Genomic DNA, 14,836 nt, shown 5'->3' with positions numbered 1-14,836 from the left:
GGCGGTGAGGGCAAGAGACTAGGATGGTCTTGTAGGTTTTGTTAGATTACTGTGACTGCTACCAACTCCACCGCTGCTGTGACCACTACCCTTGCTTATATTTTGTGCTAAAAGCGAAATGAAGTGGTGGAAGACTTCAGCTGAAAATGCCATGATCCAGTTTAACTAGATTGTTGGCTGTTGCTCCTTTAAAGTAAAATTCTATAGAAAAAGGAAGCATTTAATGTTTTTATACATCACAGTACCCCTAAAATCACAAGTGTCTTCAACTCAACTTTTGTTGCTATAATGAAAAGCAACTCCCGAAGAATGCTGATCTATAATCTGAACAAACAAGGACCGTAAGGGCTTTTTGTGTTTTGCTTATCCACCCCTACCTGTCTCCTGGAGCATATAATTTAATTATTGTTTAATGTAACCACAAATGACAAACAGGATATAACTGAAAATCATTTGTTTTCCTGGGTGAAAGGCATGCTTTGGTTTTATTGAGGCTGGGGTACTTAGTTTATTTTTCCTAATGCCTTCAAGGTTTTGTCCAGTGTATGCCTTTTTTTAATAGATCTAACTGAATTCATGTATTACATAGTAGCCAAACAAATATCCAAAATAGCAAATGAAGTAAGAAGAAAAGCAGAAATTAAAGAAATAGAACAAACTCAGTTATCTTAGCATTTTAAGACCTGTTCAAAATTAGGGCTGAAAGTGAAAAGTGTTAATTAAGTCACTCAGTCGTGTTCGACTCTGTGACCCTGTGGATTGTAGCCTGCCAGGCTCCCCTGTCCATGGGATTCTCCAGGCAAGAATACTGGAGTGGTCGTCATGCACATCTCCAGGGGATCTTCCCAACCCAGGGATCAAATTCAGGTCTCCCAGGTCTCTCTTGAAGGCAGATCCTTTACCGTCTGAGCCATCAGGGAAGGCTCACAGGTTATTTCTTCTTAATTTAACACATAACATAGTTTTAAATAATGTTTAAAATAGCGATTTTTCGTTTTGTTGAAGCTGAACGCTGTACAGTGTAATAGTGGAATAACATTGTGAACACCATTTCTTGGACCTCTGACTCTGAACAATGCCAACACCGTTAATTCAGTTAGAGTATGTGGTTTTGGTGTATGTTCAAGACTATAGAAATTAGCTGAAGGCCATCCAACAAAATCCATTTAGTTTGTTTGGGACGTTAGCCAGATTTTCTGATCAGTTTTCCAGAGGTAGAAAGGTCCAAGGTTACAGGACCACCTAGTTGCTTGGGATGGTATTAATTATGTTCATGCTCTATTTAATAAAATTAGCAGTTTATAATTATATGGATTGTCAAAGTTTTAGAATATGGTTATTAATGAGAGAGTTAGGATAATCATCCCTAAATTCCACTTTCTCTACTTTTTCTTTGTGTACTTAACATGTCTTCACCTTTTGTCTCTGTGTATATTTTTGAAACATAGGGACATATTGAAACATTACTTTTCCTAAAGAAACCAGATGGTTAATTTGTAAAAATGGTAATCCTTGTCTGCTTAGTAATGAAGTCATTGCACACAAGTTCTAGTTACGTTATGCTAAGCTGAAAACAAACAAGTTGAGAGAATAGCCATTGGTCTAACTTTGGGCATATATTTGTAAAAATCAAGTCTCCTCTTATAATTCAGGAAATTGATTTTACACACATAGTAAATATGTTTGGAGAGAAAATTTTTATAAAAAGCTGAAGAAAATTGCTCTTTGGCATGTAGATTATAGTTTCCAACCCTCAACTGTTGATTTTCATGAATATGTATACACTAATTTTGGCTCAGATGGTAAAGCATCTGCCTACAATGTGGGAGACCCAGGTTCGATCCCTGGGTTGGGAAGATCCTCTGGAGAAGGAAATGGCAACCCACTCCAGTACTCTTGGCTGGAAAATCCCATGGACGGAGGAGCATTGTAAGCTACAGTCCATGGGGTTTGCAAAGAGTCAGACACGACTGAGCGACTTCACTAATTTTTTTATGCTATTTAAACAGATAGAATTTTAAAGCTTAGTCACTGATTTCATTTCATTTTATTGATTTCTTTTTGGTTCCTAATAGAGGATAAGTAATATTTTTAAATAATCATTTTATACTTATTAATGTTTCCCAGAATAATTGAGTTTGGCGAAGTGTTTCAACTCTCTACATGAAGCATGACTATATTAGTAACACCATGAAGTAGGTTATTCTGCTGTTCTGGTGGCCTTAAGGATATAGCAGCTCTGAGGTTTTTGTTGCGTTAGGGAGACTGAACTGAGTATACTCCTTTGAACTTGTGGTCAGAATAAATTATCCATGGTATTTTGATACCTGAGAACTTGTTTTCAAAGCCTTATACATAGTCGTCTGCTTAGGTTAACAATCTCTCTTTCTTCTCATTCGCTCAGTGCCTGTTCACTGCAAGTGAGTCAAAGTCTATACATTTTAACCTGTTACTTCAGACTTTTCACAGTTGGTGCTGAATCTTTCGGGCTTCGCTGGTGACTCACTGGTAGAGAATCCACCTCCCAATGCAGGAGACACGGGTTCAATCCCTGGGTCGGGAATATCCCCTGGAGGAAGAAATGGCAACCCATTCCAGTATCCTTGCCTGGAAAATCCCATGGACAGAGGAGCCTTTGAACCATGGGGTTGCAGAGTTGGACATGACTGAACATGCATACACGTGTATAAGTCAGTCCCAGACTCCTCCCCCTCTTCCTCTTGGTAGCTGTAAGACTGTGTTCAGCATCTGTGACTCTACTTCCATTTTGTAGATGAGTTTATTTGTATACTTTTTTTTTTAGATGCCACATATAAGTGGTATCACATAGATCTTATCTAATCATTTTGAACACACTTGTTATATTTGTGGTGTGTTATTTTAAACACTTGTCTGATAAAATGCATTTTTTAAAGCACAATTTTAATGTTCTCTTGTTTCCAAGTAACTCTACTTAAGTCTTCAAGTTGTTAGAATATTATTTCTTTTAATGTCAGCTACTGATTGATGATCAAAAGCCAGAACTCTCCATCTAACCCAGGATATTGCAGTTGCTGTGTTATTAAAATTTTGGTACAGATAAGTCTTTGTTCTGGGGGCTGGCCTCTGTGTGCATTGTAGAATATGTAATAGCATCCCTGTATTAGGCTTCCCTGGTGGCTCAGTGATTAAAAAAAAAATCCACCTGCCAATGCAGGATATGCAGGTTTGATCCCTGGGTCAGGAAGATCCCCTGGAGAAGGGGATGGCTACCCACTCCAGTATTCTTGCCTGGGAAATCCCCTGGGCAGAGGAGACTGGTGGACTAGAGTCCACAGGGTCTCAGAGAGTTGGACACGACTGAGCACAAGTGTCCTCTGCTAACTGGTACAGGTATTACTTTCCCATCCCAATTCTGACAGCTGACAGTGTCTCCTGATACTGCTGGGCTGCCTCTGAGGACAGTTCCCCACATTTAAGAGCTGCTAATGTAAACTGTTTTGTTTCATGCACACTCAGATTTTATAATTACTTGGGATAAAGCCATACATGTGGTGGCTCAGATGGTAACGCATCTTGCTTATGATGCGGGAGACCTGGGTTTGATCCCTGGGTCGGGAAGAAACTCTGGAGAAGGAAATGGCAACCCACTCCAGTGCTCTTGCCTGGAAAATCAATGGATGGAGAAGCCTAGTAGGGTACAGTCCATGTGGTCGCAAAGAGTCGGACACGACTGAGTGACTGACTTCACTTTCACTTTTTATGTATAATTTCTAATGAATGCATAGCTAATATAATAAATTGTAACCTTTAGACTATTTAAATCATTTACAAAACTGGAAACAGTGTTTTGCATGGATTCTAATAATTTCAAATTAATGACAGTTCGATTAGAACATAATTGTACATACTTAATTAGTGGATGGTTATGGGGAAACTAGGTTCTAATGTTACTCTGTATATATCTAAGCAGTGTCTGTGTTATTTTGAGTCAAAATTTTATAAGTACAATTTTGATTATGCTGTAAATTTGGTATAGATTTGAGGGAAAATACAGTTGAAATAATGAATTCTTTCATTTTTGTCACTTAGTTTGCCATACTGATAGATTTAATAAAAGACATAGGTAACTTATTTTATGATGCTTAAGAAAGGCAATACCTTCAGTAGAGTCAAGGTTGGTTAGACAGAAGGCACATTCCTCGGTGAATTTATCTACTGAGAATGAGACAGGACTTTCAGATTATATAACCGCTCATTTCTTCAGTGTGATCCATGAAACAGTTTTAGCAACATTGCCTGATAGCTTTTTAGGAATGCAGATTCTTAGCTCCATTCCACATCTGCTGCTGCTGCTGCTAAGTCGCTTCAGTCGTGTCCAAATCTGTGCGACCCCGTAGACGGCAGCCCACCAGGTTCCCCTGTCCCTGGGATTCTCCAGGCAAGAACACTGGAGTGGGTTGCCATTTCCTTCTCCAATGCATGAAAGGAATCAAAATCTGTATTTTTAATGAGATTCCCAGGGTTTCTTATGTAGATCAAACTTGGAGAAGCACAGGTCTTAACTTTATTTCAGTTAATTTTATTTTCCCAGCATGATCTCCTTGAGGATAGAAACTGTCTGGCCTGTTGCTATGGTTTCAACGTGCAGTCTAGCATCTGGCTCAGAGTCCTTAATAAATACTTACTGGTTGAATGAATGAAACTCTAACCTATGCTAATCCAATAGATAAGAGGGTACCCTACTTTTTTGTGACTTGAACAAAATTTTAAATTAGGACAGATTAGAGTTGTTATGTCAGCTTGCCAATTCTCAGCTTGCAAATGTTTCATACATTACTAAGAAACATTAAGTGAAGTGAAAGTCTGTTAGTCGTGTCAGACTCTTTGCGACCCCATGGGCTATGGAACCCATGCAACCCCATGGAATTCTCCAGGCCAGAATACTGAAGTGGGTAGCTTTTCCCTTCTCCAGGGGATCTTCCCAACCCAGGGATCAAACCCAGGTCTCCCATGTTGCAGGCAGATTCTTTACCAGCTGAGCCACAAGGGAAGCCTAAGAAATGTAGGGTGGTCATATTTTCGTGCATACTTTTTTAAACATATCATCCTATATCATATACAAAATGGATAATATTTATAAAATAAGCCTGCCAAATATGATTTATGTGAACTAGTGCCTACATACAACAAATTTTCCTATTAGTTATATATAGTATAACGTTCTATACTAAAACTCAGTGGAAAGATAAGCTTGAGCAGATTTGGTAGCTTTGCCATTCGCCTGGATCCTTTCTAGCTTTGGATGTATAATCTGAATGATGAAATGGGAGTCTTGAATTCTTTGCGATAGTCCTCAGGTTTGTTAGGATTAGGATCTGTATCTTCAATTCCACAGTTCTTGTGGTTTTGCATCAGAAAATTACTGACCTCCCAGGGAAGTTTTAGCAGTGAGACAGGGACATGTAAAGGAGCATGTTCATTAAGATGGTGCTGTGACCTAAATCACATCCCTTACGACTGTACAGTGGAAGTGGGAAATAGAGTCATGGGATTGGATCTGATAGACAGAGTGCCTGAAGAACTTTGGACGGAGGTTCGTGACATTGTACAGGAGGCAGGGATCAAGACCATCCCCAAGAAAAAGAAATGTAAAAAGGCAAAATGGTTGTCTGAGGAGGCCTTACAAATAGCTGTGAAAAGAAGAGAAGCAAAGGGCAAAGGAGAAAAGGAAAGATACTCCCATTTGAATGCAGAGTTCCAAAGAATAGCCAGGAGAGAGAAGAAAGCCTTCCTCAGGGATCAGTGCAAACAAATAGAGGAAAACAATAGAATGGGAAAGACTAGAGACCTCTTCAAGAAAATTAGAGATACCAAGGGAAAATTCCATGCAAAGATGGGCACAATAAAGGACAGAAATGGTATGGACCTAACAGAAGCAGAAGATATTAAGAAGAGGTGGCAAGAATACACAGAAGAACTATAGAAAAAAGATCTTCACGACCCAGACAATCATGATGGTGTGATCACTCACCTAGAGCCAGATATCCTGGAATGTGAAGTCAAGTGGGCCTTAGGAAGCAACACTGTGAACAAAGATAGTAGAGGTGATGGGATTCCAGTTGAGCTATTTAAAATCCTAAAAGATGATGCTGTGAACGTGCTGCACTCAGTATGCCAGCAAATTGGGAAAACTCAGCAATGGCCACAGGACTGGAAAAGGTGAGTTTTCATTCCAGTCCCAAAGAAAGGCAATGCCAAAGAATGTTCAAACTACCACACAACTGCACTGATCTCACATGCTAGCAAAGTAATTCTCAAAATTGTCCAAGCCAGGCATCAATGGTACATGAACCATGAACTTCCAAATGTTCAGCTGGATTTAGAAAAGGCAGAGGAACCAGAGATCAAATTGCCAACATCTTTTGGATCACTGAAAAAGCAAGAGAGTTCCAGAAAAACATCTACTTCTGTTTTATTGACTATGCCAAAGCCTTTGACTGTGTGGATCACAACAAACTAGAAAATTCTTCAAGAGATGGGAATACCAGACCACCTTACCTGCCTCCTGAGAAACCTATATGCAGGTCAGGAAGCAACAGTTAGAACTGGACATGGAACAACGGACTGGTTCCAAATCAGGAAAGGAGTACGTCAAGGCTGTATATTGTCACCCTGCTTATTTTACTTATATGCAGAGTACATCATGAGAAACGCTGGGCTGAATGAAGCACAAGCTACAATCAAGATTGCAGGGAGAAATATCAATAACCTCGATATGCAGATGACACCACCTGTATGGCAGAAAGTGAAGAGGAACTAAAGAGCCTCTAGATGAAAGTGAAAGAGGAGAGTGCAAATTTTGGCTTAAAGCTCAACATTCAGAAAACTAAGATACTAGCATCTGGTCCCATCACCTCATGGCAAATAGATGGGGAGACAGGGAAAACAGTGGCAGACTTAATGTTTTTGGGCTCCAAAATCACTGCAGATGGTGACTGCAGCCATGAAATTAAAAGACACTTGCTCCTTGGAAGAAAAGCTATGACCAACTTAGACAGCATATTAAAAAGCAGAGACATTACTTTGCCAACCAAGGTTCATCTAGTCAAAGCTATGGGTTTTCCAGTAGTCATGTATGGATGTGAGAGTTGGACTATAAAGAAAGCTGAGTGCTGAAGAATTGATGGTTTTGAACTGTGGTGTTGGAGGAGACTCTTGAGAGTCCCTTGGACTGCAAGGAGGTCCAGCCAGTCCATCCTAAAGGAGATCAGTCCTGAATATTCAGTGGAAGGACTGATGCTGAAGCTGAAACTCCAGTGCCACCTGATAAGAACTGACTCATTTGAAAGGACCCTGATGCTGGGAAAGATTGAAGGTGGGAGGGGAAGGGGACGACAGAGGATGAGATGGTTGGATGGCATCCCTTACTCAGTGGACATGAGTTTGAGTAAACTCCGGGAGTTGATGATGGACAGGGAGGCCTGGTGTGCTGCAGTCCATGGGGTTGCAAAGAGTTGGACACGACTGAGCGACTGAACTGAACCATGCATTCAATCCCCAAAACATATTCATCTTGTATAATTGAAAGTTTGTACCCTTGGACTAACATCTCCCCCATTTCCCCCACCCACTGGCCAACACAGGATTGTAAATTATTAATGTATTGTCTCCATTGTGAAAAGTGTGTATGTCTCTGATTCCCTTGTGTGTGTGTGTTTGTTAGTTGCTTAGTCGTTCCGACTCTTTGCAACCCCATAGACTGTAGCCCACCAGGCCCCTCTGTCCATGGGATTTTCCAGGCAAGAACACTGGAGTGGGTTGCCATTTCCTTCTCCAAAATGAACTATAGAAAGAAAGTGAAGTCACTCAGTTGTGTCCAACTCTTTGCAACCCTGTGGACTACAGCCTACCAGGCTTCCCCATCCGTGGAGTTTTCCGGGCAAGAGTACTGGAGTGGGTTGCCATTTCCTTCTCCACTGATTCCCTTGTATATACCCACATTAGTGCCCTTATTTGAATGGGAGGGAGGTGAGAAATTGATGGATTCAGATTAAGAAATGATCCAGCTAATATAGTCTATAAAAAGAGGGCTGGCTTTCAGAAATACATTTTTGAACCTCTGACTCATGGGACCTGAAACCAAAGCCTTTCATCCTTAGTTAAGCCTTAACTATTCTTGAAATGGAAAACGTTTTTTGGCAACCCAGCTTCCTTCCTAAGATCCCTACTTTAAATAGTATTTTGAATATGCAGATGTTTCCATTTTGTTAGTAGTAAATATTTTTGAAATTCTTATTTTTTTATGATGTAAGGGAAATATTTCATGGTGGTTTTTGGGGGGGGAGTGGGGGTATGCTTTTAAAGTTTTACTGAACACATTGGAAGGTTGTTTTAAATTTTGTTTAAATGTTCTTTGAACCAAAATATTTACAGAACAAGGAGTTCTAGCCAGCAAATTGTTCCATTTGTTGTGTTTGAATGTGGAAACATTAGGAATGACAGTTTAAGATGATGCCATAGAACATTTTCATAAACAACCTAATAGCATTGTCTAAGGCTGTCTTTGTTTATTAAAGGTGTCAGAGTCTCCTCTGCTATATTTAGGTAAAATCTAAGTTTCTTTACTCAAGCATGGAAAATATTGTTTGTTTTCTGTTCAGGAGGAAAGCAGTATGACCAAATAGAAGAATTAAACTTCACTGGAAACAATTATTTTAAGAGTCTTAGTTTCAAGATGGAAAAACGTATAGTTTGGTTTTCTTTTTTTTTTTTTTTAAGGTGGGTTAAAAAAATGAAGGTCTGGAAAAGTGGGCAAATCCCTCAATTCTCCATGGTACTTCAGATGAGGCAGGGAATACTATTAGTGCCTATCATTCTATCATTTTAAAACTCATCAGTTTGTAAAAATAATAATTAATAAGCTCTACAATGCATACTGAAAATCACAAAACACACAAATCTGATCTTAAAAACCTGGAAGAAACCTCAAGACCTCCTACCTCTCAAAATATTTTCACTCTTTTTGGTTCTGTAGAAAAACTCAGTAAAAATCTGAATTCAAGAAGGTTAAAAATTCAAAAGACAGTATTGCAAGAATTTAATGGATTGAGAACTGTGGAGACAATTAGAACATCAATGTAATAGAAATAATTAGTGCATTGGACAGAATATAGCAAAGGTCAGTTCTTATCACAGGGAAACTTGAGATAGTGTATTCAAAGTAAAAATTAAATGATAAATAGTAGAGAATAGATGTGAATAATGATAAAAGCATCCAATATATGGATCATATTTATGCAATATGTCAAGTAGACAAATGATATTATTTGGAAAGTTAGAAAAAAATTTCCTTGAAATGCCTAACTGGTTCTGTTAAATGTAAAGGGTATATTTTCAGAAAAAATTGAGGAACAGCAATTGACAATTTAAATATGGTCTGATTCTAATTAAGATTTTGAACTTCTTCATAAAGAATTCTTCAGGTAGGTACCTAGGGGCAAAAAAACAAAAACAAAATTTATAGAAAGTAGGACACTCTGCCAGACCTCTTACACCTTCACAGTACTTACCATTCAAATACATACAATGAATCATTGTTTGTAAACTTTGGAGGGAATGAAAGCAGAATCCAAGAATATTACCACCAGCCAAGCTGTCATTTAATTAGATAACAGGAAAAAAATTTCATATGTAACTTCTGTGTCTATTTTCTATTAGAACTATTGAAGTTGAAATCTAACCCCCAAAAATGGTGAATAGAGAGTGAGTAAATGACATACGGACTTTAAAACGCATCAGGACAGTGCTCTGTGGTTGAATATATTTGTGCAGAAACTACAAATCTCTGAGGTAAAGTGTGAACTGAACTTTTTTTCCCAGATAAGCTATTCTTCCAGAATAGAAGGAAACACTCAATGAATGTAAAAATTTCGAGGCCTGTATTAAAAAACAAACAAAAAACTACTTGCAACTGAAGTTCATCAAATAGAGAAGTGAATTAATGTGAATTTATAAATGGAGATATTTTATTTAAAGCAGTTGTCTTGAGCATAGATATATTATGTCAACTTGTGTGAATTATGGCTATAGAATAGGCTATGGATCTAATAAGCCTTGTCAGGATAAAAGTATGATTGACCAGAACTAGGCTGTGGGCAGAATTACAGTATGCTATTTCTTTCTCTATCCTAGAAGAAAATCAGTTAACACTGACTTACACATGAAGTGTGTTGCCATTGAAAGTCCAGTGTCCTCACCTGGTTCATGACATCTTAATGTTTAGGAAGAGTTCCCTGGAGGTGAAGAATAATTTGAAGTTTAGCAGCAATTTCAGGTTTATTATGTTTAAGGGTTTTTTTTTTTTGCTAACACTAAAGAATTTTTAAATGACATGCATATGATTGTGGTTTTTTTTTTTTTTTTCCTGTTCTTTTGTCCTTTTGACCTAGCAGCTTACTGCATAAATTATTAATAGATGACTGTTGAAATGATACTTATCCAATGCTCAGGGTAACTATTTCTAGGTAGTGTTATTTTTGGATTTTTTTTTTTTTTACCTTTTTAATAAACTTCCATGTAGTTGATTTTAAGAACATAACCTTTTTTTCTTTTTTTGGAAAAATACTGCCAAATTTAAAAAACTTATTTGTTGAGTATGTGCTAGTGGTTACAAACGTGTTTCTGTCTTCAGGGACTCCATTCCCTGTTCTCAAGGATTTTACCAGTTTTAATACTTGAAAAACTAAATTGAAATATCCCTCATGTTCTTGTCCTAGATCTTATTTTATGTATCTCCAAAAGAAAAAATTTTTTTAAGTAAGTTATTTTTTTTGAGTTCAGAATTCACTCATATTTGCTGAAGTTAAGATACATGGTTGCCTTATTTCATTATCTGTCAAGTCAGAAAATAGGCAGGATCTGAGAATTAAACTCATTTTGTATGCAAACACACATGTCGATGTTGTAAATATTGGCAAAAGACGTGAAACTCCAGAGTCAGTGAAGAGAATTTGTCAGGGCCATAGCAGTAAGGAGAATAACAGAGCAGCACTGATTTTCTGAATTGCAATTCCTCCAGGGAAATGTCAGTAGAGATGGATGTTGTTAGGCGGTGGAGCACGTTAAAAAGGAATCTTCTTATTGAGAAGCACTGCTGTTATACTGGGACTGCTGGCAAACCCGCCCGTCCTCCTCTTACAAGAGAGACGTCTGTATTACTCTAGAATGCCAAGCAGATCTTCTCTATAGAGAGAGATGTCTCTACTTTCTAGAACGCAAGCAAATTTGCTCCAAGGTTTTGCCGGTTTTTGAAAGTCTGCCTGCTATATGAACACCCTTGAAAAGCCAGTTTGGTGTATACTAGTTATTCATGCCTTTAAAAATGTTTGGATACAGGAGAGACCCCTGAAAAATAATCTCCCTGTAATATCTAGAAGATGAAACTTCTTGAACAAACTCAGTGTTACACAGTGCAAGCTGTTTTCTTCTCTATTTTACCATGGCAGTATTTTGTTTTTGTCTTTTTTTAAAATTAATGTTGTCTCTGAAATATCTACTCAAGAACTTTGAACAAAAATAAAATTTTTGAAATTTATGAGCCAAGTAATTTCTACAGCATAGCCAAGACCTCGAACCTTTTCTTCTCTTTCTCAAATACCTTGTCAAAATTAGGTAGAATTAAAGCTGAGTTCTACTGAAGAGGCAATGATCTTTGAGCTACGGAGTTTCAGGTTTTATTATGGAACAAGCATTGTATTTTAGACTTATTATTTCCTTCATTCAACTAACTTTGCATTTCTTTTATTAATCTTTTTCTGGTTCCTTTAGGTGCAAAGTTAGATTGTTTATTTGAGGTTGTTCTTGCTTTTTGAAGTAGGCCTGCATTACTATAAGCGTCTCTCCTAAAACCACTTTCACTGTATCCCTTAGACTTTGGAATGTTGTCTTTCTATTTTCATTTGTTTTAGATTATTTTTTGATTTCTTCTTTGATTTTTTTCATTGACCCATTGATTGATTAGTACCTTTTGGTTTAGGCTTCACATTTTGTGGTTTCCCACCCACCCCAGTTTTATTCTTAAAATTGGTTTATAGTTTTATGCTGTTTGGGTCAGAAAAGAATTAGTTTTTAATTTTTTGAGACTTGTTTTATGATCTAATGTGTGATCTACCTGGAAAATGTTCCATATGTACTTAAAAAGAATGTGTATTCTGCTGTTTGGGTGGTTGAAGGTCCATACATATCTATTTAAGTTTATATGGTCTATTGTGTCTTTAAGACCAATATTTCCTTACTGATATTCTCTCTGATCTAAATGTCAGTGTAAGTGGAGTGTTAAAGTCTATTATCATATTATTGTTTATATCTTCCTGTATATGTGTTAATATTTGCTTTATGTACTTAGGTGCCCCTTTGTTGGGCGCATAGATATTTACAATGTTATATTCTCTTGCTGGATTGATCCCTTTATCTTTATATAATGACCTTCTTTGTCTCTTGTTACATTTTTTGTTTTAAAAATGTACATTTTGTTACATATTTTGTTGGACATGCATATTGCTACTTTGTGTGCGTCTGTGTGTGTCTTTAGATATGAAATGAGTCACTTGAAGGTGACCTATAGATAAGTTTTTTTTTTAATGCTTTCAGTCACCCTCTGTCTTTTAATTGTAGCATTTAGTCCATTTAGATTGAAATGAGTATTGATTAGGTATATAATTACTGTCATTTTGTTGTTTTCTGATTGGGCTTGTAGTTCTTTATCTCTTTCTTCTCTTGTTCTTTTTTTTTTCCCTCTTGTTCTTTTTCCTTGTCGTTTGATGATGCTGTTTAGTGTTATGTTTGGATTCCTTTCTCTTTATTTTTTGTGTATCGGTAGAGATTTTTGGCTTCTGGTTACTGTGGTGGTTTAGGTGGTTTAGTTGCTAAGTCAGGTCTGACTCTTGTGACTCCATGCACGATAGCCCACCAGGCTCCCCCTGTCCATGGGACTTCCCAGGCAAGAATGCTGGAATGGGTTGCCATTTCTTTTTCCAGGGGATCTTCCTGACCCAGGGGTTGAACCTGGGTCTTTGCGTTGCAGGTTGATTCTTTACTGACTGAGCCACGAGGGAAGCCTATGAGGTTCATGGTGGCTACCGTGAAATTCACATATGACAAACTATATATGTAGTAGTCTATTTTAAGCTAATGGTGGCTTAAGTCCATATTCATTCTAAAAGCACAGCATTTTATTCTTACCCATGTTTTATGTTTTTGATGTCATATTTTATAATCTTTTTACTTTGAGTATCACTTAAATATTTTAGATACAGATGATTTTACTGCTTTTGTTTTTTAATCTTCATATTAGCTATATAGGTGGTTGATCTACTACCTTTTCTTTATGTTTGCCTCATAGTGAGTTTTTCCTTCATAAATTTCTGGTTTCTAGCTATGGCATTTTACATTTAAAGAATTCCCTTTAACATTTCCTGTAAGGCCAGTTTTGCGGTGACAGACTGTTTTAGCTTTTGCTTGTAGAAAACTCTATCTCTCTTTCGATTTTGAATCATAATCTTGTCAAGTAGAGTATTCTTGGTTGTAAGTTTTCCCCTTTCTATAATTTGAATATATCATGTTAGTTGCTTCTGGGGCTATAAATTTCAGCTGAAAAAAATAGCTGCTAGTCTTATGAAGCTTCTCTTGTATATAACTAATTGTTTTTCTCTTGCTGATTTTCAGATTCTCTATCTTTGAGTTTTGTCATTTTAATTGTAACATGTCTTGGTATACATCTCTTTGGATTCATTTTGTTTGGTACTTTCTATACTTCCTGGACATGGATGTCTGTTTTCTTCCCCAGAGTTAGGAAGTTTTCAGACATTGTTTTCTCAAGCCAAGTGTGATGGCAGCCATCTTCCTGGTGCAGGCCGCTCTGCCCCAGGCCGGGGAATCCAGCGTGGGGCTCAGACTCCAAGCTCCTCAGGGGGCCTTTGTGTTTGCAGTGTTCCTGTTGCATATGGAGTGAGGCGCCAGGATGGGGGTTCTGACTAGACTGCCCCTCTGCCTGGCCCCACCTGGCTTGATGCAGCCTTTTCTTCATATCCTTGGTTGTAGAAAGTCTGTTCCGCTAATGTTCAAGTCGTTTTCAGAGATAATTATTCTATATGTAGCTGTAGTTTTGGTCTTTCATGGGAGGGTGAGCTCAGGGTCTTCCTATTCTGACCCTCAGAAGAAGCCCTCTTAGGATACAATCTTTTGTTGCTTTCCCTATTTATAGTCATTCCATATTTAGTGAAATCTCTTCTTTGTAACTGTCGTATTTAACACGCTTCCAGAATCCTTTAACAAATCTCATATAACCAACTTTTAAATTTTATTCAGTTGTTTTCTGCAGTATATTTTTATATTAAAAAAAGCCAGACTATTTACCTAGTCCTGAATATATCTTGAGCTTTTTCTACCTCTTTTTATCTAAAACGATTTCCCATATCCTTATTTGCTATAATAATATTAACTATTTATGGACTATTTCAAATGCTCTTTTTTTTTAGCGTCAGAAACTTAAGTCCAAGTTATTTTGTTTTTATATATGGTCCTTGGCTTTATATGCCTATAGAAATTTTGTGTTCATAAAGTTGTTTATCTTCATGTTTGGTTTTCTGTATAGTTTGTAAACTCTTTTTTCCTGTGTGTTCTTTCTCCTAGCATGTAAAAGTCATATCTGGCCAAGATCTTCAGCAAATCATCTTAGAGCAATGCTACAGCTTTGTTTGTGTGAATGTAAGTAGTAAATACAAGTGATTGAAAATACTTGAGAATTTGTGTGAATGTAATGTGGAAGAGTACTTAGTTTTCTTGATTCTTAAATATT

The 14,836-nt window shown here is 37.4% G+C and overlaps 1 protein-coding gene across 2 annotated transcripts in view; it reads left to right on the top strand.

Moving 5' to 3' along the window:
- Positions 1-14,836, top strand: part of CRPPA (CDP-L-ribitol pyrophosphorylase A) — a 397,343-nt gene that overhangs the window by 179,155 nt on the left and 203,352 nt on the right. For both annotated transcript variants that reach the window (XM_043462762.1, XM_043462761.1), the window contains exon 7: positions 14,671-14,745. In XM_043462762.1, coding sequence (XP_043318697.1) covers positions 14,671-14,745 — 75 coding nt within the window. The remainder of the gene's footprint in view (positions 1-14,670; positions 14,746-14,836) is intronic.

The sequence above is a fragment of the Cervus canadensis genome, chromosome 3, assembly GCF_019320065.1.
Source record: "Cervus canadensis isolate Bull #8, Minnesota chromosome 3, ASM1932006v1, whole genome shotgun sequence".
In the NCBI taxonomy this organism is placed as follows: Eukaryota; Metazoa; Chordata; class Mammalia; order Artiodactyla; family Cervidae; genus Cervus; species Cervus canadensis.
Note: the sequence above shows the minus strand (reverse complement) of the source record. Positions and strands in the feature narration are given on the sequence as shown.